Here is a 23,047-nt window from a genome sequence, read left to right on the forward strand (position 1 = left end):
TCTACTTTGAATACTTTGAAAACTACTCTGTAGAGGTCGACTGAGATTTAGGATTTTTCAATATCGTCTACTGGCCTGATCTAAAAGCCGAAATCTCCGGGAGCGAAAGCGAAAGACTAAAAGTTTGGGGAAGAGCTCAGTCAGGGCTTTACAAAGGGGAGCTGAGAAACACCGCTGTGAAAACTGGTTAGCTACAAGTTTGTTCAGCACAAGTTACACCAACTAATCCTCGGGGAATATGGACCTGCTGCTTCTCATTTTGATGCTCAGTGCCTGGAGAATTCAATCTCCAGGTTATTATTAAGTCAAATTAGTTTTAACCTCCGCAATTGTATCTTTGATTGCCGCGCAAAATGCTAACTGCAACGAAACAAAGCTGGAACAGACACTATGATGGATCTGAAGCAGTGTTTGTGTTTGAGACATAAATGATCTCACACGTTTGTAATGATCAGATCACTTCATATGAGCTGTTAATATTAATGTGACGCCTGTACAGCCTGTCATGTATAAGGCCGTTAAACCATGTCAGTCTGGTATCGCAAAAATTCCAGTATCGAAAGCAGGTATACCTTTAGATCAGGTTGGTAAAGGTTGTTTCAGCTCAAATATATATATATATATATATTTTTCGCCCAATTTATCCTTAGTTTTGCCAAAATTTCTCCCAATTCCGCCCCAAATGATTCTCCATTGTGCACACATTTCTTGACATTGGAGATGAACCTGATATTGCAGCTCTTCCACACATCATTCTGTTTCTGGTTCCTGCAGCAAATATTTTCTTATCAGAAACCAAGTATCCAGCTCTAGTCCTTGTTTAACGTCTTGTTTGTCAGATCAGTAAAGAGGATCAACCCTTTTTCACTCAGAGTGTCAGCCCAGTATCGAAGCAGAAAAACCCGGCTCGGTGCATGTTTAGTACCCACTGAACAGGAATGTTTTTAATGAATCATCTCGAAGCCCCTAATAAAGAGTCACAGTTCAACACAAGCTTCATACACAGGATTATAGCCCAGAAAAACATGGAAAGAAATGTATGAGAATAACCTGAATCCGTCGACCTCTACCACTAAAACGGCTTTTATAGAATCACAGACTTTTGAACCGCCATAAAGGAAGTTTAAATACTGAGAGTTTTAGTATTTCTCCATTTTCCTGAAGGCGTTTGTAATGAGTGAAGGACTTCACAGCTTTACCTTGAAATGTAACAACTTTCACATGTGCGTTTTGACCCTTTTTTTTTTTTTGTTGCAGTTTGATTCGCGAGGAGAACATGTCAGTGCGGCTCTGAGCGGAGTCTGTGGAGTTGTTTTCACGGAGAGGCAGCAGCGAGGACGCGAGGATGGAAGGATGTAGGACACAGGAGGTAGGAGAGATCTTAAGAGGAGGCGAGGCTGACGCTGGAGCTACGGCTGCGCCACTATCAAGACTTTCTTTCTTTTTTTTAGATGGCAAAGATGGCGAATATTCAGGTTTTAGAAACTTCATGATGTGGCCACTTTGTGAGCGGCCTGGAGTTTAAAATGGAGCTGATTATCGGACTTGGTTTGTGGTTAATACAGAGGCGGGCAGAAATGGGGAAAAAGGGGGAACGATCGGAAATAGGGGGGAAAACAGGGTTAAATAAAAAACTATTGGGGGAAAAATTGGGGGGAAAAAATAAATTAATGGGAAAATAGGGGGAGAAAATTTGGGAAAGAGTTGTCAGCTGTCACTTCTAATAATGATCAGGGAAAACATCTGGACATTTCTTTCCAAAACTAACTGGATATCTGGGATTATCTGCTGAACGGTGCAGCCGTGAGTCTCCAGCACCGGGCTCTCGTGTCCCAGAGCCAGAAGGGGGCGCCGTGAGGAGGAGGGAGACCGAGGATGTTCGGACGTTAGGGTGTTAGGGTGTTAGGGCGTGTGTCAGTGGTGGCCTGCAGGCGGCGCTATGGAGCAGAGCTTGATCTTGAAGACGTTGATGCGCAGGTGGCAGGCGATCTGGTTACACACGCTCACGCAGTAACGCACCAGGTCGAACAGCGACAGCACCTGGGGACGAAGAAAGAGCAAAAAACACGTCAGAGGAAGGTGCAGATACTGGCCCTCATTTATCAACATTGCATACAAAAACGGTGTAGGTGTATTTGCGATATACGCCAGAGTGCGCGTGGCATTTATGAACCCGCGCTTTCCGCTCAGATCTCTCCGTACGCAGAAGGAGCTGATGGTAAATGTCACAGAGAAATCCCAGCGTCATTTGAATGAAACGCCCAAAAATATTCATAATCAGGAGGCCTCACCCACGGGTTTTGCGGCACGCACGCTCGAAACACGGCAAAAAAGGAACATTTCTCCAACCAGGAAATGATTAAGAATTGTTTTTAACACAACAAATATGATATTTTTGCGCATGAGAAAAATTTAAGAATCTATTAGAAACCCACAATAACCTTATAGCCAATCCAAGATCACATTTACTGAAAACAAATAGGTAAATAATAAAAAACGTTTATTAAATACGCTGTAGGCCTAAGTAACATAAAAAAGGTATAAAATTAAACCACAAATATAATGTGTAGTAAAAAGAAGAAAGCGTGGATGTAACGCTGCAGTCCGAGCAAACTCTGGACCATGAACTGAACCAGCGAAAAGCAGCTCCGCGGACTCAGCGCTGGAGCCGGGGTAGAACTGCACGTCTTTTGGCCTGAGCGGAGCTTTCCTCCGGGAGGGAACAGGTGCGCGGAGCTGACAGCCGACCGGAACCTAACGAACCCGTCCGGACCGAAGAAAGCTGTGGTGCTGTCGAAGGATTTATTTGACACCCGGGCTGCTCACGCCACGGAACACGGTCCACAGACTTGACGCTCAAACCAGCCAGAACACGGAGCAGGGCCTCGCGAAGACCCAGGTGAGTCCCGGTGTCCCGACGGCAGCGGCATGTGAGGCGGGGCAGCCATCCACAAAGTTTGCGCAGCAGCAGCGGTCTTTTTTGTTAAAAAAAGAAAATATCCCCACAGTCCAGGTTCTAGTGTCTCTGGTCGGGCTGAGCCTCTGAGCTCGCCCCGTGGTGTGGAGGAGCATGTCGATGCAGCGCAACACTGAATCAAGTCTGCCCATAAACATTAACGCTGTAGCCTTGTTTCATGTTTAAATCATCAGTGTGGATGATATGCAGTGTGGCAATGCAATTCATGCTGCTAAAAACTGTTTCCCAGCGCTGTTTAGTGTTTAGTTAAAACTGGTGTATCATGTGCACCACCTCCTGACTCAGTGTAGGATCTGAACGCACCGTACGCCAGGTGCACGGTGCGCTCAGATTCAGGGCCGTAGCCAGGATTTAAAAAACAGTGAGGTCCGGATAATTCTTTAAACCAGGGGGTCTGGGGGTCCTCCCCCAGGAATTTTTTAAAGATTCAGATATAATTTCCTGTATTTTAAGTGATCAAAAACACTTTTGTCTCATCCTTGAGCCATTTTCAAAAATTGCTTTTTGTTGCACCGTTTGGGACCAGGAGCCTGAGTGAATGTAGTGAGTGAGTGGATGGTGGTCGGACATGCAGATGGTGCAGACTGGCCTCACTTCCATCAGTCGACCCATGGGCAGTGGGTGCAGCCGTGAACCCCCTGAAGAGTTAGGTGACGAGTCACGTACCCCATACTTTGACATGATGAATATCACAAAACAAAATATCTATTTAATATCTATTTCATCCATTATTACTGTGAAGCAGGTTTTCCAAACAGTTTTACTCGCCTGAGTGAGAGGCAATAAGAAGGTCTTGTCCTAAATAAATACTGAAATGTTAAATGAAAATTGTTTTGAAAACGAGGCTGTGGGTGTGAATGGGTAAAGCTGAGGGTTTTGCTTTGGCTCATTCTGAACATCAGACTCTGGTTTGGACACTGCGCTCTGGCCCCGCCCCCTCTGCGTCGCCCTCACTGTCAAACCACTGGAGCTACAAAGGTGAATGCGCTGGTTTAAGCTCTCATTAAAGCGAAGATCATTTACACGCAGGACATTCTTTGCATGAGACAGAAACAAAGTGAGCAGCAGAGGAGGAGGCAATGATGAGGCACAGACGCTTCTCCTTCTCCTCTCGCTCCTCAGATCAGAATGAGGAAAACTTCTGTTGTAAATCGAGGTCACCGTGACGGCGCGCGCACTGGCTCCTCTCTCTTTATGACCGAGAGCAAAGAAATTGCATCTCAATCAAACTTTGGCGCGGTTCATGCGCTGCTGTTGTAGTGAGGCTGACGCACAGCCGCGCCTCCGCGGAGTTTTACGCACTCGGGTCCAAAGCGGCTCATGAGGTCCGGTTTCAGAGTGGACACGTTTAGGTTCAGAACAAGCTCATCCACGTCTGAACTAGAGGCTCTTCCGCCTGTAGAGGCGCGTGTTTACAACATTCATTTGCGCAGGATTCAATGTGTAAAAAAAAAAAAAAAAAAAAGCTAAAATTTTACCGAGGTCCGGACCTCGGTGACCTCAATGGTAGATACGGCCATGCTCAGATTGATAAATGCCAAAACAGGCGGTAATTTTTCGTACACCCCACATACGCTCTGATTTCACCGTACGCAAGTTTGATAAATGAGGGCCATTGTGAGTTCTTGTGTTACGGATCTTGCCTCACCTAATATCGCGATACAATATTTTTTGCCATATATTGTGCAGCCCTTGCCTATAGCTTGGATTTTTATTACTTTCAAAAAAAAGCCTGAACCAAAGCAGACTCATGCGTGACATTTCCGGCCTAGATCTAAACCCTAATCTGATCACGGCTCAACCACAGGACACAAGCTGGGTGTGACATCAGGGTAAAACATTCGGTGGTTCTGTAGTTCAATTTACAGAAACATGCTTTGGGAAAATGGAGGGACTTTTAACGACCTTTAGGATGTTCTAAAGCAGTGGTTGCTTTTGGAGCTGTGTTCCCCCTGAAGCTCCAGGCGACCAGTCACATACCCTCTGCGTTGATGTGATTGAAAACACTGAATATAGCTCATAAAATAACATCCACATTTCACCCATAATAACGGTGAACTCCAGCAGGTTTTCCACATTTAAAACATTTTGGCTCATCTGGGTGAAGTAAGAATATGTGGGCCTAATTCAATACAAAAATACATTATTAAAACAAAATGTCTTTTAGTTTCTACTTTCTAATTATTTTGAAAACGGGGTAAAGCTGAGTGTTTTGCTTTGTCCCAATTGTTAGAGAATTAACACTGGTGTTGGAGAGGACAGATGAAAAACAGGCAGCAGTCTGGATGTCTTATACAGGAGAAGTTTATTTACCATCGGTGCGGGACCTGGAGACATGAACTCGAGACATTGCACTAGTCCCACCATTCAAGTCTGTCTATGCTTCCACAGAAAAGGGATAAATCCCCTCTCAGAGCGTCATATTGATACACAAGAGTCTGAGCTCCACAGTCAGGGCTCTGACAGAGATGGTACGACTGTCCAGCCTGACCCAGTGTGATAAATAGTGATTTAATGTTATCCTTAACACCAGTGACCAGCTCATTCTGAACATCAGACTCTGGTTTGGACTCTGTCAAACCACTGGCAGCTGCAGATGTGAATGTGCTGGTTTAAACTCTTGTTAATGTGAAGATCATTTACACGCAGGACTTTACAATCTTTGCACGTGACACAAAGCCACGGCGGAGGAAGGCAATGACAAACACAGCTTCTCCTTCTCCTCGTATCAGAATGAGAGCAAAACTCCTGTTGCAAATCTGAGTCTCCAACAGTCTGACGGCACAGACTCCTCCCCCTTTATGACAGAGAGTAAACAAAGCACTGTTCATGTTGTAGCTAGCACGCTCCCAGTCTCCACGGAGTTTCACGCACTCGGGTGTACTCCAGCTTTTGAGGTTCTGTTCTGGAGTGGACGGTGTTTAGTCCAGAACAAACTTATCCACGTCTGAATTAAAGCCTGTATAAACACGGTTCCCTTTCTGACAAACTTGTGCAGGAAATGCGTGGTATAAATAAAGTTGCCTTGCCTGTACCTTTGTCTCTGTGTGTGGTTTTGTACACCGTCTATACTTAGGTTTATATGGCTCAAAATAAAATATTCAAATCAAATGTGATGCTTTTTACTAGACTGGAGAAGCACAGTGTCAGAGCTGAGCGCTAAGGGGGAAGCCTCGCTCCCTCAGTCCATTCTTTATTGTTCTCACCAGAGCGGCCCACAGCACCAGGTACTCGTCGATGAAGCTGTTGAAATACTGATCCAGGAACAGCAGCCCGGGCCCCAGGAAGGAGAAGTCGTGGAGGTGCATCTCGCTCTTCGTCATGTGGGCCACCTGCAAACAGCCACAGAGCTCACTCTCTCTCCTGGATCAGTCCGCTCTCATCGCGTTCAGTCTCTTACCACCAGTTTGTTGGTGATCTTGGCCGACACGAAGCCAAATGCCAGGATGTAGAGGCAGGGGTGCTTCTGGAACAGCTGCGCCGCAGACTTCTTATAGATCATCATGGCCAGGATTATCACCGTCCCGATGTGCAGCACTGGAGACAACACGCTGGTGCCCTGAGGCAGAGGAACACAGGAGGCCCGTGCAGATCAAGTGACTCTACCACGCTTTAACGTCACAACACTCGACACTTTACAGGCTCAACTACGTTTCACACCAGGGTTTTTACAGATCGAAGTCCTGACACATTCAACCTCTTAACCCCCGCCTTTCTCCAGTTCAGCTTTACCCAAATCTGAAAGGCTAGACCAGTGGTTCTTAACCTGGGTTGGATCGGTGAGTCAGTCTCAGGTGCACGGTGGAGGTCAACACACACTCGACTCGTATGATTCATGATGGCACGCTAATGAAGGTGGGGTTCAGTAACTCCAACCAGGTTAAGAAGCACTGGGCGAGAGCCTATAGGCCAGTGGAACGCCTCATTTGAAACCGAAGACTTACAAAACTCTAGAGCAGAGGTTACATTAACCGAAAATTCTCCATCATTTACGGAATATTTTTTACTTTGACGGAAAATTTCAAAGGCCGTCCGTCATTTTGAAGGATTGAAAATCAAACCGTAATGAAAATAAAGACGCAGCTCTGATGTTATTCATAGCACGCGGGGTCTTGTCTTGGATGAGCTCTTACAAGTTGTATCACTGCCTCGCTAGCTAACTTTCCTGACCCGGATGCTAACAACAACACGGGGAATAAAACCACGATGCAAACGCAGTTAAAGACTAATAATATCCTTCCCATCTGGAGTGCTCTTCTCATGTAAGTCTCAGGACGACTTCATCTATGTCCCCCCCTCTCTCTCTTTCCCTCCCCGTGTGCGGAGCGGGCGGTGCGTAGTGCAGTGATGTGAACTGGTAAACATTGACCCGTTCACCCCTCAGAGAAAACAGCACACACAAAATTCCGCTAAAATTGAAAAAAATGCAAATAATAAGCTCCACTTTACATTTGTATGAGCGTAATGTGGGCCTTGATATTGATGAGCAGGTGACGCTCTGAAAGTCGTCTCCTCTGAGACTTTTACGCACCAGTTTATACACATTTCTGTTGCAAAATGTACCATGACTGTTCAGATCAGGTTTAGTTTAGCTCCATTTATCCTGCAATCTCACATTTTTACTAACAGAAATAATGTGCAGCCTATATATATATATATACATTTATAAAAAATAAAAAAAACGCTTGAGATTAATTCATGAAGGATAAAAATTGCTCATGACAGATTTTTTTCAACCCTGTCCTTCAAAATGAAGGAGAGAAATTATCCCGAGCGAAATCACTGCTCTAGAGTTTTGGTCACTTTATGGTGCTCACTTCAGGTGGGGGTAAGAGGTTAAGGTGAGACGCTGCAGGTGAATAGAGGAAAAAAAACATTTTGTGATGATGCTGATTATTGATATAAATATGAGAAAAAAATGTGTAGATCTGACAACAACAAACAACAAAAATCTGCCGGAGCCTTCAGGACACGTGGATGTAAAATGTATCAATATTTGTGGATGAATGTGTGAAAAGATGTTAAAGAAAGAAATCTCCACTTTGACCACAGTGTGAAAAATCAATACTTTCAACTATCAACTTTAAAGAGCTTTGAACCAGTTTATTCAAACAGACTAGGGCTGGGTACCACTGGGTACCACTGGGTACTGGGTACTGTAAAAAAAATGCTTAGGTTCTACCCAAGCAGGAACAAAAAACCAACAGCACATAAAAGCTTTTTATCTTTAAATCCAATTTCTAATGCTGTTGGTCCAGGGACAACGTTAAAGGAAAAGACTTTATCAGCTCAAATAAATGAGTTTTTTCCCCCTACATTTTTGCCCAATTTTATTATTTCCTATTTTTTGTAATTTCTTTATCTTGACCCCAATGTTTGCCCCATTTCCCCCCTCATTTTTGCTCTTTTGTTACTACTAATATTTTCCCTATCGCCCTATTTTTGCCCAATTTTTCCACAATTTCTTCCATTTTCCCCCAAATGATTCCCCATTTTCCCCACATTTCTTGACATTGCAGATGAACCTGATATTGCAAATTTGCAGATCCACACATTATTGTTCTGTTTTCTGGTTCTGGACGACAAGGCATCAGGAAAAGCATGGTTCAAAATGTATTCCTGTGTTCCTTAAACCCATTCACAGACTGGGGAGTGTCCTGCTCAGCGGCACGCGGGCAGGTGTAAGGCTGTACTCACGGCGATGGTGGATCCGTTCTTGCCCACTCCTCCGGTGAAGATGACTCTGAAGTAGTTGGTGCAGGAGAAAATGGCTCCGAGAAAAGTGCAGAAGGCGGGAACCATCTTCATCTGGACGTTCATCAGCGGGATCTGACACAGACACAGAGCATTAAACCAATGAAGACCAAGTCAAGGCCTCTTTGAAAAGCTTTACATTTGTTTCCAGCAGGCATTAAATCAAAGAAATCTAGAAAGAACTGACATGGCGTGACCTAGTTTTGAGATTCAACAATGACATAAACCAGGAAACATGGAGCGCTAGAACTGTAGAAGAAGAAAAGTCTACATTGAACATGATTAAGGGCTAACTCTAAACTGCGTGAATGTAGTGAAAGACTCCAGATCAGTCTTTGACGAGGAACAACATTACAATAGCGCTGGAAGATATTGACAATAATCAATATCTCAATATTTTTGGGACTTTCTCAATAACGATGATGAAGCTATATTTTGACAAACATCAGAAATATGTCAAAATGTGCTGCAAATATCTACATTTACAGATCACTTTGTCGCTCAAAAACAAATGGCCCTGAACACTAACAGACAAAAGGGCAGAAAAGAACACATTTTTTCTCAAAACAAAAAGAAAATGTTTCAAATTGTACCTTATTTTATGAGCTTTGTCCTAATTTGTCACGTTTTTTTTTCTTATTTTATCCCTCGAATTTGTCCCCATTTTGATCACCACGCAAAATGCCGGGGCTAGCAACAGCATGCTATTGGCACCATGCCAATGCTAACAGCACCATGCTAATGCTATATTGCCCAGCTCTATCATTTCAGATGCAGAGTAAAAGTGGAGGAGCTCGGAGTAGAGTCGCTGCTCCTTCACGTCAAAAGGAGCCAGCTGAGGTGGCTTGGGCATTTGTTTTGGATCCTTCTGGTCGCCTCCCTCGGGATGTGTTCCAGGCATGTCTTATCATCGTGGAAGGCCCATGACACACTGGAGGGACTATGTCTCCGAGCTGGCCTGGTATGGCCTCGGGGCCCCCCCCAGAACAGCTGGAGAAGGTGTGTGTGGATCGGGAAGTCTGGGCATCTCTGCTCAGCGACCCGGCCCCGGAAAAAAGTGGAAGAAAATTGATGGATGGATGGGTGTCTAAATCGTGTTACCGTGGACTCCCAGAACACGGCTCCTCTTTAACTCTGACGTGTCTTAAGCGTGTCTAAAGCACGTTACTGTGGACTCCTAACCTGGCTAACACCAGGCTGCTGTGTGCGCTCGAATTATTTCGAACTGCACAACAGCCTGGGGACCATGGCCAAATCTCCGGTGGATTTGGGAACCAATCACAGAGCGAGGAGGGACGGCAAGACGATGACGCGCTATTCGATATATGGAAGCTTGTAGTTTATTTACGGATAATTAAAAAAAAAGTTTATTTACGGATCCAACATGACAGCAGCAGACACGATGGTATTTTTTTGATCAAGCTTTAGACCTTGTTCTAAATAATTTAGCTCAAAAGTTTACAGCGGGTACGTCATACGTCATCTCATACGATGATACGATTGGCTGGGGCTACGTGCAGACGCATGAGACTTTTTTTTTTTTTTTTCGTATCGCCCAATAAACGAGTATGGACGATCGTAAACCACACCTCTCCTACGAGAAAATGAATTGGTGGTCCCCAGACTAAATATCACTTGTGATTTTAGTCTGGTGTTAGCCAGGCTAGTGGACTCCCAGAACACGGTTCCTCTTTAACTCTGACATGGCTAAAGCATGTCTTTAGCGTGTCTAAATCGTGTTACCGTGGACTCCCAGAACACGGTTCCTCTTTAACTCTGACGTGTCTTAAGCGTGTCTTTAGCGTGTCTAAAGCACGTTACCGTGGACTCCCAGAACACGGTTCCTCTTTAACTCTAACGTGTCTAAAGCATGTCTAAGCATGTCTAAAGCACGTTACCGTGGACTCCCAGAACACGGTTCCTCTTTAACTCTGACATGGCTAAAGCGTGTCTTTAGCGTGTCTAAATCGTGTTACCGTGGACTCCCAGAACACGGTTCCTCTTTAACTCTGACGTGTCTTAAGCGTGTCTTTAGCGTGTCTAAATCACGTTACCGTGGACTCCCAGAACACGGTTCCTCTTTAACTCTGACGTGTCTTAAGCGTGTCTTAAGCGTGTCTTTAGCGTGTCTAAAGCACGTTACCGTGGACTCCCAGAACACGGTTCCTCTTTAACTCTGACGTGTCTTAAGCGTGTCTTTAGCGTGTCTAAAGCACGTTACCGTGGACTCCCAGAACACGGTTCCTCTTTAACTCTGACGTGTCTTAAGCGTGTCTTTAGCGTGTCTAAAGCACGTTACCGTGGACTCCCAGAACGCGGTTCCTCTTTAACTCTGACGTGTCTTAAGCGTGTCTTTAGCGTGTCTAAAGCACGTTACCGTGGACTCCCAGAACACGGTTCCTCTTTAACTCTGACGTGTCTTAAGCGTGTCTTTAGCGTGTCTAAAGCACGTTACCGTGGACTCCCAGAACACGGTTCCTCTTTAACTCTGACGTGTCTAAAGCGTGTCTTAAGCGTGTCTTAAGCGTGTCTAAAGCACGTTACCGTGGACTCCCAGAACACGGTTCCTCTTTAACTCTGACGTGTCTTAAGCGTGTCTTTAGCGTGTCTAAAGCACGTTACCGTGGACTCCCAGAACACGGTTCCTCTTTAACTCTGACGTGTCTAAAGCGTGTCTTTAGCGTGTCTAAAGCACGTTACCGTGGACTCCCAGAACACGGTTCCTCTTTAACTCTGACGTGTCTTAAGCGTGTCTTTAGCGTGTCTAAAGCACGTTACCGTGGACTCCCAGAACACGGTTCCTCTTTAACTCTGACGTGTCTTAAGCGTGTCTTTAGCGTGTCTAAAGCACGTTACCGTGGACTCCCAGAACACGGTTCCTCTTTAACTCTGACGTGTCTAAAGCGTGTCTTTAGCGTGTCTAAAGCACGTTACCGTGGACTCCCAGAACACGGTTCCTCTTTAACTCTGACGTGTCTTAAGCGTGTCTTTAGCGTGTCTAAATCACGTTACCGTGGACTCCCAGAACACGGTTCCTCTTTAACTCTGACGTGTCTAAAGCGTGTCTTTAGCGTGTCTTAAGCGTGTCTTTAGCGTGTCTTAAGCGTGTCTAAATCACGTTACCGTGGACTCCCAGAACGCGGTTCCTCTTTAACTCTGACGTGTCTTAAGCGTGTCTTAAGCGTGTCTTTAGCGTGTCTTAAGCGTGTCTAAATCACGTTACCGTGGACTCCCAGAACACGGTTCCTCTTTAACTCTGACGTGTCTTAAGCGTGTCTTTAGCGTGTCTAAATCACGTTACCGTGGACTCCCAGAACACGGTTCCTCTTTAACTCTGACGTGTCTAAAGCGTGTCTTTAGCGTGTCTAAAGCACGTTACCGTGGACTCCCAGAACACGGTTCCTCTTTAACTCTGACGTGTCTAAAGCGTGTCTTTAGCGTGTCTAAAGCACATTACCGTGGACTCCCAGAACACGGTTCCTCTTTAACTCTGACGTGTCTTAAGCGTGTCTTTAGCGTGTCTAAAGCACGTTACCGTGGACTCCCAGAACACGGTTCCTCTTTAACTCTGACGTGTCTAAAGCGTGTCTTTAGCGTGTCTAAAGCACGTTACCATGGACTCCCAGAACACGGTTCCTCTTTAACTCTGACGTGTCTTAAGCGTGTCTTTAGCGTGTCTAAAGCACGTTACCGTGGACTCCCAGAACACGGTTCCTCTTTAACTCTGACGTGTCTTAAGCGTGTCTTTAGCGTGTCTAAAGCACGTTACCGTGGACTCCCAGAACACGGTTCCTCTTTAACTCTGACGTGTCTTAAGCGTGTCTTTAGCGTGTCTAAAGCACGTTACCGTGGACTCCCAGAACGCGGTTCCTCTTTAACTCTGACGTGTCTTAAGCGTGTCTTTAGCGTGTCTAAAGCACGTTACCGTGGACTCCCAGAACACGGTTCCTCTTTAACTCTGACGTGTCTAAAGCGTGTCTTTAGCGTGTCTAAAGCACGTTACCGTGGACTCCCAGAACACGGTTCCTCTTTAACTCTGACGTGTCTTAAGCGTGTCTTTAGCGTGTCTAAAGCACGTTACCGTGGACTCCCAGAACACGGTTCCTCTTTAACTCTGACGTGTCTTAAGCGTGTCTTTAGCGTGTCTAAATCACGTTACCGTGGACTCCCAGAACACGGTTCCTCTTTAACTCTGACGTGTCTAAAGCGTGTCTTTAGCGTGTCTAAAGCACGTTACCGTGGACTCCCAGAACACGGTTCCTCTTTAACTCTGACGTGTCTTAAGCGTGTCTTTAGCGTGTCTAAAGCACGTTACCGTGGACTCCCAGAACACGGTTCCTCTTTAACTCTGACGTGTCTTAAGCGTGTCTTTAGCGTGTCTAAATCGTGTTACCGTGGACTCCCAGAACACGGTTCCTCTTTAACTCTGACATGGCTAAAGCGTGTCTTTAGCGTGTCTAAAGCACGTTACCGTGGACTCCCAGAACACGGTTCCTCTTTAACTCTGACGTGTCTAAAGCGTGTCTTTAGCGTGTCTAAAGCACGTTACCGTGGACTCCCAGAACACGGTTCCTCTTTAACTCTGACGTGTCTAAAGCGTGTCTTTAGCGTGTCTAAATCGTGTTACCGTGGACTCCCAGAACACGGTTCCTCTTTAACTCTGACATGGCTAAAGCGTGTCTTTAGCGTGTCTAAAGCACGTTACCGTGGACTCCCAGAACACGGTTCCTCTTTAACTCTGACGTGTCTTAAGCGTGTCTTAAGCGTGTCTAAAGCACGTTACCGTGGACTCCCAGAACACGGTTCCTCTTTAACTCTGACGTGTCTTAAGCGTGTCTTTAGCGTGTCTAAAGCGTGTCTAAATCACGTTACCGTGGACTCCCAGAACACGGTTCCTCTTTAACTCTGACGTGTCTAAAGCGTGTCTTTAGCGTGTCTAAAGCACGTTACCGTGGACTCCCAGAACGCGGTTCCTCTTTAACTCTGACGTGTCTAAAGCGTGTCTTAAGCGTGTCTTAAGCGTGTCTTAAGCGTGTCTTAAGCGTGTCTTAAGCGTGTCTTAAGCGTGTCTAAATCACGTTACCGTGGACTCCCAGAACACGGTTCCTCTTTAACTCTGACGTGTCTAAAGCGTGTCTTTAGCGTGTCTAAAGCACGTTACCGTGGACTCCCAGAACGCGGTTCCTCTTTAACTCTGACGTGTCTAAAGCGTGTCTTAAGCGTGTCTTAAGCGTGTCTTAAGCGTGTCTTAAGCGTGTCTTAAGCGTGTCTTAAGCGTGTCTAAAGCACGTTACCGTGGACTCCCAGAACGCGGTTCCTCCGGCAGCGGCGAGCAGATACACAGAGATGATGAAGATCTGCACCTCAGTCACGTCGATGCTGCACAAACGGGAAAAGGCTCTGGTTAAAGCCACAGACACAAACGCAGATGAGATGTTGGTGACTCACATCCCGAAGCGCAGCGTCCCGGACACGTAGGTCTGCCAGTGAGCGCAGTAGAACATGAACATCCCGGCGAAGCAGCAGAAGAACATCCAGTCGGGGTTTGTGCCGAGCTGCACCGCGATGCTCGTCCCCAACACCACGAACACTGAGGGAGAGAAAAAATAAGCATGAAACCATGAAAACGGTACAGATATAGAGAAACGCAGAGCTCCGGTGTGACTGAAACATTTTTGACTGCGCTTTCTCGTTCAAACGTAATACCAAGTCATTTTATCGTATTGCCAAAGTCGTATGAACAACCTCTGAGAGTGTAGGCCGTGTTACCATGGACTCCCAGAACACAGTTCCTCTTTAACTCTGACATGGCTAAAGCGTGTCTTTAGCGTGTCTAAATCGTGTTACCGTGGACTCCCAGAACACGGTTCCTCTTTAACTCTAACGTGTCTAAAGCATGTCTTAAGCATGTCTAAAGCACGTTACCGTGGACTCCCAGAACACGGTTCCTCGACGGTGATTCGTTATCGATAAACCTTGCGGCCCGAGTTGGTGCCACAGTCCAACTCCCGTCCTGTTTCTGTCAGCAGAGAAATGGAAGCCGCTCAGCCTCTGCAAACTCCCCACACGCGGGGCAATACAGTCGACTGCGACCAGTGTGGGCAATCTTTCACCACACCAAAAAGTCTGAGACGGCGCAAGGTCATCCACACTAAAGACAGGAGACGCTATGAGTGTGACCAGTGTGGGATATCTGTCATGTCATCACATTCCCTCAGACAACACATGATGATCCACACTGGGGAAAGGCCCTACGAGTGTGACCCGTGTGACAAGGCTTTTATTCAGGCAGGCGGCCTCAGACAACACATGAGGATCCACACTGGGGAAAAGCCCTACCGCTGCGAGGAGTGTGGGGAGTCATTCCGATACCACTCAAATTTCAATCCGCCAGCCTCACGGCACACATGAGGGTCCACACTGGAGAGAAACCCTACAGCTGCTTGGAGTGCGGAAAGGAATACAGACAACGCACACCGTTTAGGCAGCATCAGAGAGCCCACAGTGGAGTAAAGCCGTACAAGTGTGACCAGTGCGGGAAAGCATTCGCCACATCAAGGTCCCTCAGACATCACCAGAGCATCCACGCTAGAGAAAAGCCCTACGTCGGCGAGTGTGGGCAGGCCTTCCGAAGTTCAAGGAGTCTCACAAAACGTGGGAAAGTCCACACTGGTGAGGAACCCTAGGAGTGCAATCAGCGCGATGAAGCCTTTACTTTGACAGCTGGTGAGGCACAGCAGGTCAAACGTATTCATTTTTCACACAGTGGTTGAAGTGGAGATTTTCAGCTTGATTAGTTTCTTCAAAACTGTACAACGCTTATTTTGTGAGGTTTTGTCGCAAGGCAGAGATATCCCGGAAGTAGCTACTATCCCTGGCACATTCATTCACAAATATCATTTCATGTCCTGAAGGGTGTCCATGAGGCTAGAACTAAAATATAAAAATTAGGTTATTGTTATTGTAACGATCACCACTTTTATAGCTCCTTTGTTATATGAAATTAAAGACATTTATATCAGAAATGTTAAACAGAAGTCAAATGAATATCTCTAAATGTAATTCTTTCCCTATTCCCCTGCAGTGCATATCATGACTTAACACTTTTCATGCAGTTCGATGTGTTATGTTAGCATACCGTACGCATATTCAGCATGTTGTTTTTTTTATTCATTAGGCATATTTTGGCTTATAGTCCAGAAAATACGGTACTCCATGTATATTTGTCGTATTTTAAATGCTTTGGAATTTTGTTACATTTTGAGTTTGTGTTTTAAGTCTAGTTTTTATATGTTTAATCTTTTACTAAACCAATTTTGAACTTGCGTCTCAAACGTGATAGTTTGTTGAGTTCACTTTTCACTGAGGAATGTTTCCGTTAAAATTCAAACAGTGATACTGGTGTTGCTTATTGTGTGTGTGCCTTAAAAACAACTAAATAAAATGGTGAAAAATTCAAACTGTGATTGTGATGTTTCTGTGTCGAATGTTTTCTCTCTCAGGACTCGCTATGTTCAGACAAGAGGTCGACCGATGTATCGGGCCGATTTGGGGGTATTATACAATATTGGCTATCGGCCGATATCCCACCACTAAAAGGCCGATATCTCCAGAACCGAAAGTGATCGAGACTTCCTGTTTCTTTGCTTCAGAATAAGCTCAGTCAGAGCCTCAGGGGAACTGAGAAAAAGAGGTGAAAATCGGTCACAAGTTTGTTCACCTATTTTATATGTTTTATTTTGCAGACTTTTGCGTATAATTTCTGAATCATAAGAGACAGACTATTTTAGAGAGGTCAGGACAGAGCGGTGGTGAGTCAAAACGCGTGTTTGTGTGTTAGCGCGTGTGTTAGCGCGTGTGTTAGCGCGTGTGTTAGCGCGTGTGTTAGCGCGTGTGTTAGCGCGTGTGTTAGCGCGTGTGTTAGCGCGTGTGTTAGCGCGTGTTTAAGCGCGTGTGTTAGCGCGTGTGTTAGCGCGTGTGTTAGCGCGTGTGTTAGCGCGTGTGTTAGCGCGTGTGTTAGCGCGTGTGTTAGCGCGTGTGTTAGCGCGTGTGTTAGCGCGTGTGTTAGCGCGTGTGTTAGCGCGTGTGTTAGCGCGTGTGTTAGCGCGTGTGTTAGCGCGTGGGTTAGCGCGTGTGTTAGCGCGTGTGTTAGCGCGTGTGTTAGCGCGTGTGTTAGCGCGTGTGTTAGCGCGTGTGTTAGCGCGTGTGTTAGCGCGTGTGTTAGCGCGTGTGTTAGCGCGTGTGTTAGCGCATGTGTTAGCGCATGTGTTAGCGCATGTGTTAGCGCATTTGCAAAATACCCCTAGAAAATACTTATATTTCTCACAAAAAATAGTTCTCCATAGTGCCTATACTTTATTTTGGGATGGCTAAAATAGCAGGATACAGATCCTTTAAAGTCCCAGAAATTATACAGAGTAAACATTTTAGTTTAACGAAAATCTAAATAATTTGGCACAAAATTCCATTTGATCATTTCAATCAAAAAAAGTCACACCCATGCCATATCTGGTCATCGCCGTAGCGATTCTAATGTCAAAATGTTCAAGTCGCATAATTCAGCTTGAATAACCTTTACTAAGTAAAATGTATATATTTTAACATTGAAATTTTAACAGTTTTCTGCCGAGTTTAGGCCAAACAGCAGCTGGAATGTAGTATATTTCTCCAGTCTTTAGCCGCTGCTGTCTCCCATAAAGGAAATGATCATATATGAATTACAGCGTCATCTCGGTCACATCCTTTCGTGCTACACGTGGATACCAAACATGTTGTGAATGAATAAGTGTGGGAAAGAATAAACATCGGAAAGAGAGTTAAGGCTGTTTTTTAACTGACCTGTGGACAGCGAGTCGCAGCCATGGTCGAACAGCTCCCCCAGTGGCGAGGCGCTGTTGGTGCGCCGCGCCTGCTTCCCGTCGATGGCGTCCAGCGACTGGTAAATGAAGAGGCCGACGGCGCAGAGCAGGTACGCCCACAGTGGAGCCTAAAAGCACACAAATCTGTTACAGCTTTGTTCAGGGAGGAACATCTTAACCTCTTACCACCCACTTTTTCTCCAGTTCAGCTTTACCCAAATCTAAAATCTTCTTAAAGCTCTTACATTAAACTAATGAATAACAGACGAGGGGACAAGCTGTAGATGTGTCCGATACGGTGCTGTTGTTACCTGCTCCGTGGCCGTGGGGCAGTAATACACCAGCACCAGCGTGGTGAACACGTTAGTGGCCAAACCGATGATGGTGATGAGGTTGGGAGCGATCCATGACGGGACACGGGACACTAACCACTCCCAGTATCTCTGCATCAGCGGCTCCAGCAGCGAGCGGCCGGCGCTGCTGTATCTGAGGACGACACAGGGGACAGGGGCGTGTTCACTTCTACTCATCGAGAAATCCCTCCAGAGGAAGGCACAGTACTGTAAAAGTACAGATGCTACTGGTCAAACAATATCACAAAGAAGCTCACTCAATTCATTACTTGGCTGTAGTAGAAAGGCATTAAAACACAAAGTACACATTTTAAAAGGGAAAATAAGCTGAGTGATAAACCAGAAAATGATATGAAACATTGTTAAACTGGGTTCAGTCCAGGTTTGACCTCGGCCTCGGTGGAACCTGCCCGGGTGAAGTCAGACCCCACAGTGTGTCACTCACTCAAAATAGTGTTAGTACTTCGTTGGTGCTTAGTTTGTGGAGGTTATAGACCGGTCCCGAGTAATCTGTGCAAATCAACATGCCTGCTCTGTCTCATCATCCGAAGCCTGCTCCCCGATTTTTAGAAAAAGAAAAACTCTTTGGAGCCAGGCTTTTAAGCAGAAGGCAAGGCAACTTTATTTATACCGCGCATTTCGTACACAAGGAAACTCAATGCGCCTTGAACAAGGGAAGGTCAAAGTCACTGTTAACTACTGTTACAGCAACATCAGCACCCGCCATGAGGACCATAGAGAAGCGTGTTCCTCGCCCATTGATTTGGATGAACACACAAAGGACGGAGAGAGAAGAGGCGTTCAAAATATGATGTGGTCATACCGCCTTTGCGATGCCCAATCCCATCAGACCTTGGAAGCTAAGCAGGGAAGGGCCTGGTCGGTACTTGGATGGGAGACCGTTTAGTAACACCAGGAAGCCTAGTGAATGTAGTGAGAGTGAGTGAGTGGTTGGTGGTGGTCGGAGGGGCCGATGGCTGGTTGCCTCGCTTCCGTCAGTCTACCCCAGGGCAGCTGTGGCTACAATAGTAGCTTACCACCACCGGGTATGGAGTGAATGAATAATGCAATGTAAAGCGTCTTTGAGTGTCCAGAAAAGCGCTATATAAAACCAATGCATTATTAAAAATTTAATAAAACGCTGCAACAACGTGACGCAAAAAGTTACGATCAGTTTTGCAGGTCTTAGCTTTCAAATGAGGTCTTACACTGGCCTAACACTCCAGTCGAGAAGCTTCTAGATTTGGATAAAGCCAAAGTGGTCAAAGTGGAAGGTAAGAGGTTAAGGAGGGTTTCTGGTTGTGTCTGTGTGTTGTCTTATGGTAACCAGTCTTTGTTTTGGAATTATTTCTAAAATGGTGATTGATTTTTTTTTTTATTTAAAATCTTTGACAAATCATTAAAACGTGTCATTAGCATCAATGCTATATCTATATATTTCATGTTTTGGCTAATTCTAAACTAAAATCTCAGTCCTGAAACTTTAAGTCCTGGTTCTCATATCAACGGTAACATGGGTGAGAAAGCACAGAAAGTATAGTAAAAAAAAAATATATATACATTTCTGAGATTGACAAAAATATATTTTGAATAGTATATTAAAGGAATAGGCCACCGTTTTTACATACAAAGATATGCTCTTACCTCACTTTAGACGTGTTAATAGATCCCCGTCTGGTCTTTGTCCGTGCGCTCTGTCAGGCAAACGGAGCACATACGCAGCCTCTCCCACATGTCACATAGCTCCAAAAAAGCTCAAGCTATAAGCTACCAAGCTCTTCCACGTGTTCCCTATTTAAATAAAGTTACGTGAAGTGTTTTCATGCGAAGTATATTTACACAGAAATGTAACCTAAAGGTTATTGACGGAAGTGAGCGGGGGAAGTCTTTAGGAGTTACTACGCGGACGCTTTGCTCCTCGTATCATTACGCCTCACAATATAGTCCCCCTTTTTATTTGCTTATAAAATCGACATGTTACATTTCTGTGTAAATATACTTCGCATGAAAACACTTCACGTAACTTTATTTAAATAGGGAACACGTGGAAGAGCTTGGTAGCTTCTAACGTGAGCTTTTTTGGAGCTATGTGACATGTGGGAGAGGCTGCGTATGTGCTCAGTTTGCGTGACAGAGCGCACGGACAAAGACCAGACGGGGATATATTAACTCGACTAAAGTGAGGTAAGAACATATTGTGTTATGTAAAAACGGTGGCCTATTCCTTTAAGGCGAGACACTTTAGGTGAAAGTATTGATTTTTCACGCAGTGGTCGAAGTGGAGATTTGTATCTATTTTCCTCCCTTTACATCTTAGTTTTCATGTCAGAGTATAAAAATGACAAAACTCACCCGCATGATGTTTATTTTATGTTTTGTCTGCGAGGTGGGGGAAACCCGGAAGTAGCTGCTGCGCTGCGTAGAAACGCCGTCTTTCAAGCGGGTATTCATTCATAAATATTGACAGATTTGACATCCACGTGTCCTGCTAAGGGGCACCGTGATGACACTTTCACCCAAATATGGTGTTTTTCCTCCTACGAGACGCTGGTGCGGAAAAGTCGGAGAACGGGCCGAGCATGCGCACTCGCTACAAAACTTCAGGGCTGGTTTTCTCTGAATGAGAGAAGCCGCACTCGGGCAGAGCCTGAGCCCTTACAGAAGCTCCCACAGACTCCAAACTTTACAGTCTGAGACACAACAATATTTTGAAGGTTTTTTCAGAGGGATTTTTTAATATCTAATTCCAAGCCTAATTTATTCAGCTTTGAAACCAAAAAAACAGGCGAAATTTGAGTTTTTACAGATTTTTTCACTGATGATTAGTTTATTGAAAAACTAAACAAAATATCCAAAATCCCCTCTGAAAAAATCTTAGTTACTAATATGTCAATAAAATAAAACCATAAAATTTAATCTGGCTCAATTCATGAAAATGAAATGAAAACATAAAATGACAGAAAAAATGCAATACATTTTTTTCTCATATTTATATCTGTAATGTTCAGCAAAAGTTTCAAATTGATATCTCTACATTTATTTTTTTTCCCTATTCACCTGCAGTGTCTCTCCTTAAGTGTACTACTAGATTTAGATTTAATGTTGAAAAATGTAGAAATTTAAACTTTGAAGAAGTACAACAAGCGAATGGCACCCATTCGGTGGAATGACTCGTTTATGGAAAATAACACTTGTTCCACATGTTCTGTAGTTAAACATGTCCTCAAATGTAAATAATGCATCAGAATCCACAGATGATCCGGCCCTAGAGTGAGTCTAACGTTACTCTGCTGTTCAGGACTGACCTGTGCTCCTCCAGCCTCTTGAGCTGGTGTCTGGACAGAGGCGGAGAGGGCAGCTCGATTAGCCTCCGCAGCAGCCCGGGGCCCCAGCAGCTCTCCATGGCGGCCCCTGTGGCCCCCGGGGGCACCACCTCTCGACTGGTGGCCCTCCGCGAGCGCAGGCCCCCTCCCTGCAGCGGCTGGCCCGGGCCGCTCATACAGCCGCTCTGCTCAGGGCTGAGGACCAGAGGGTAGCGTTAGTTTACAGGGAAACATTCAGGAGTTTGTTTAGATATTTACCAAACACGATGCAAGTTAGAGCAAGAAATGTAAAATAAACCAGAGACGGCAAAAGTCCTGCACTCCACACATTCCCAAAGCCTGGGACGTCGTGGCCAAATATCGATCCGAAAATCTCAAAGGCCCACTAATAATAATATTTATTTTATTCTGAAGAATGCATTATTTTACAGCTAAAATTAATTTAGAAGCAACATTTAGCCACGACTGCAGGTTAAATAATGGTTTAAAGTCGCATAATGTGGCAACAATATTTATTTTTCAATGTACTTGTTTTGTGGACAAGCTTTGGGTGGCCCCCCTGCAGGGCCTCTGAGGCCCCCACTGTGGGAACCACTGCTATAAATACAGCTGTACAACAACTGACCCTCTGTGACAGAAAACTGTGCCATTCAGTTCACTCCTCCTCTGTTCATTGTTCTTATTCACTGCAATAAGTTTTTCTTTTACAATCCTTTTTATATACTGTGCATTTCAGATTCATCCTATTTGAATGTTTTACACTTGGATATCTACATATGTGCGTAAATGTTTGCATCAGTTTCTGTTCGGCTTAATCATTATATTATTTCATGTCAGTCCTTTGTTTCTAACACTATTTGCGCTCCTGTGACAGCGCAGTTTCCCTGTGGATCAATAAGTCACGGTCTCCTAAAGAGGCAGCAGTGAGAGAGCGGGGAACAAGCTACAGGTTTGTTTTTGTTATTAAGTCAATCCAGCTGTTTTGGAATAAATGTTCGATGCCTGAATGATTTAAATCCTTCGTTAGATTAAATAGGCTCAGTGTCCCCACTGTGCACTGTATCCGACATCTATAGCACTGACAAAGTAACAATATCGACACAATGTGACGAGCTCTTGAGATAAAGCACTTGGTTTGGTTTACATTAAACTAAACCACACACAGCCCCGAATGTGACACAGGACTCAAACCTCACAGACACACATTTATAATAATAAAATATGCTGTGACAATGATCTAAGAGTAAAGAATGGCCATAGACACCTCTGCACATAGTATTCATGTGTAAAACATTGGCTCTAAAAGGATAAAACCGCAGAATAAAGTAAACACGAGTGTTTTGTGAAGTTAGCAAGATGGCGGCCTCTGCTCAGCACTTCCTGCAGCGACAGCGTTAGCTTTAACCGCTTCTAAAAACAAATAAAGGACTGCTTTGTCACGCCGTGAAACGTGGGGAGCTCCTGTAAAGCGTCTGCAGCAGAGGTTGTGGTTTTAGTCTCGAGTCGTGCCGTAAATCCGTTTCCGAAGGGAGTAGTTGGCAGCGAGGGCTCCCCCGAGCTAACGGCGGCTAATGCTAACGCTGCCTCTGACACAGAAGAAGAGCCGCGGGAACAACAGACCTGTGTCCGGGAGGAGAGAGGAGGCGTGAGCCGGTGGGTCTGCAGTGGGACGTGTCGGTGTGTCGGTGTCGGTGGATGCAGCGGCCGCAGACTGACAGCAGAGCCGCCCGGTGCCTCCGCTCACACGGACACTGTTCTGCTGAGGCTCGGGGCGGGGGCCTC

General features: G+C 45.2%; 1 protein-coding gene across 1 annotated transcript; it reads right to left on the reverse strand.

Annotated features, from left to right (window-relative positions):
- Positions 1–1,775: 1,775 nt before the first annotated feature.
- cept1b (choline/ethanolamine phosphotransferase 1b) lies at positions 1,776–23,047 on the reverse strand. Its single transcript, XM_079556026.1, has 10 exons — positions 22,886–23,047; positions 21,248–21,460; positions 17,901–18,075; positions 17,570–17,717; positions 14,180–14,321; positions 14,026–14,110; positions 8,675–8,806; positions 6,378–6,536; positions 6,184–6,309; positions 1,776–2,040 (listed from the first exon to the last, which is right to left on the reverse strand). Exons 2-10 carry the CDS (start codon positions 21,439–21,441, stop codon positions 1,915–1,917), a joined length of 1,287 nt encoding a protein of 428 aa, XP_079412152.1. The 5' UTR covers positions 21,442–21,460; positions 22,886–23,047; the 3' UTR covers positions 1,776–1,914.

Source organism: Gobius niger (genome assembly GCF_951799975.1).
Source record: "Gobius niger genome assembly, chromosome: 5".
Classification (NCBI taxonomy): Eukaryota; Metazoa; Chordata; class Actinopteri; order Gobiiformes; family Gobiidae; genus Gobius; species Gobius niger.

Coding starts and splice junctions, on each gene's coding strand:
- cept1b (XM_079556026.1), bottom strand. CDS start 21,441: ATGAGCGGCCCGGGCCAGCCGCTGCAGGGAGGGGGCCTGCGCTCGCGG. Junction 17,718..17,900: donor GCCCCACGGCCACGGAGCAG/GTAACAACAGCA, acceptor GTGTGCTTTTAG/GCTCCACTGTGGGCGTACCT. Junction 14,322..17,569: donor CTGCGACTCGCTGTCCACAG/GTCAGTTAAAAA, acceptor TCTCTCCCTCAG/TGTTCGTGGTGTTGGGGACG.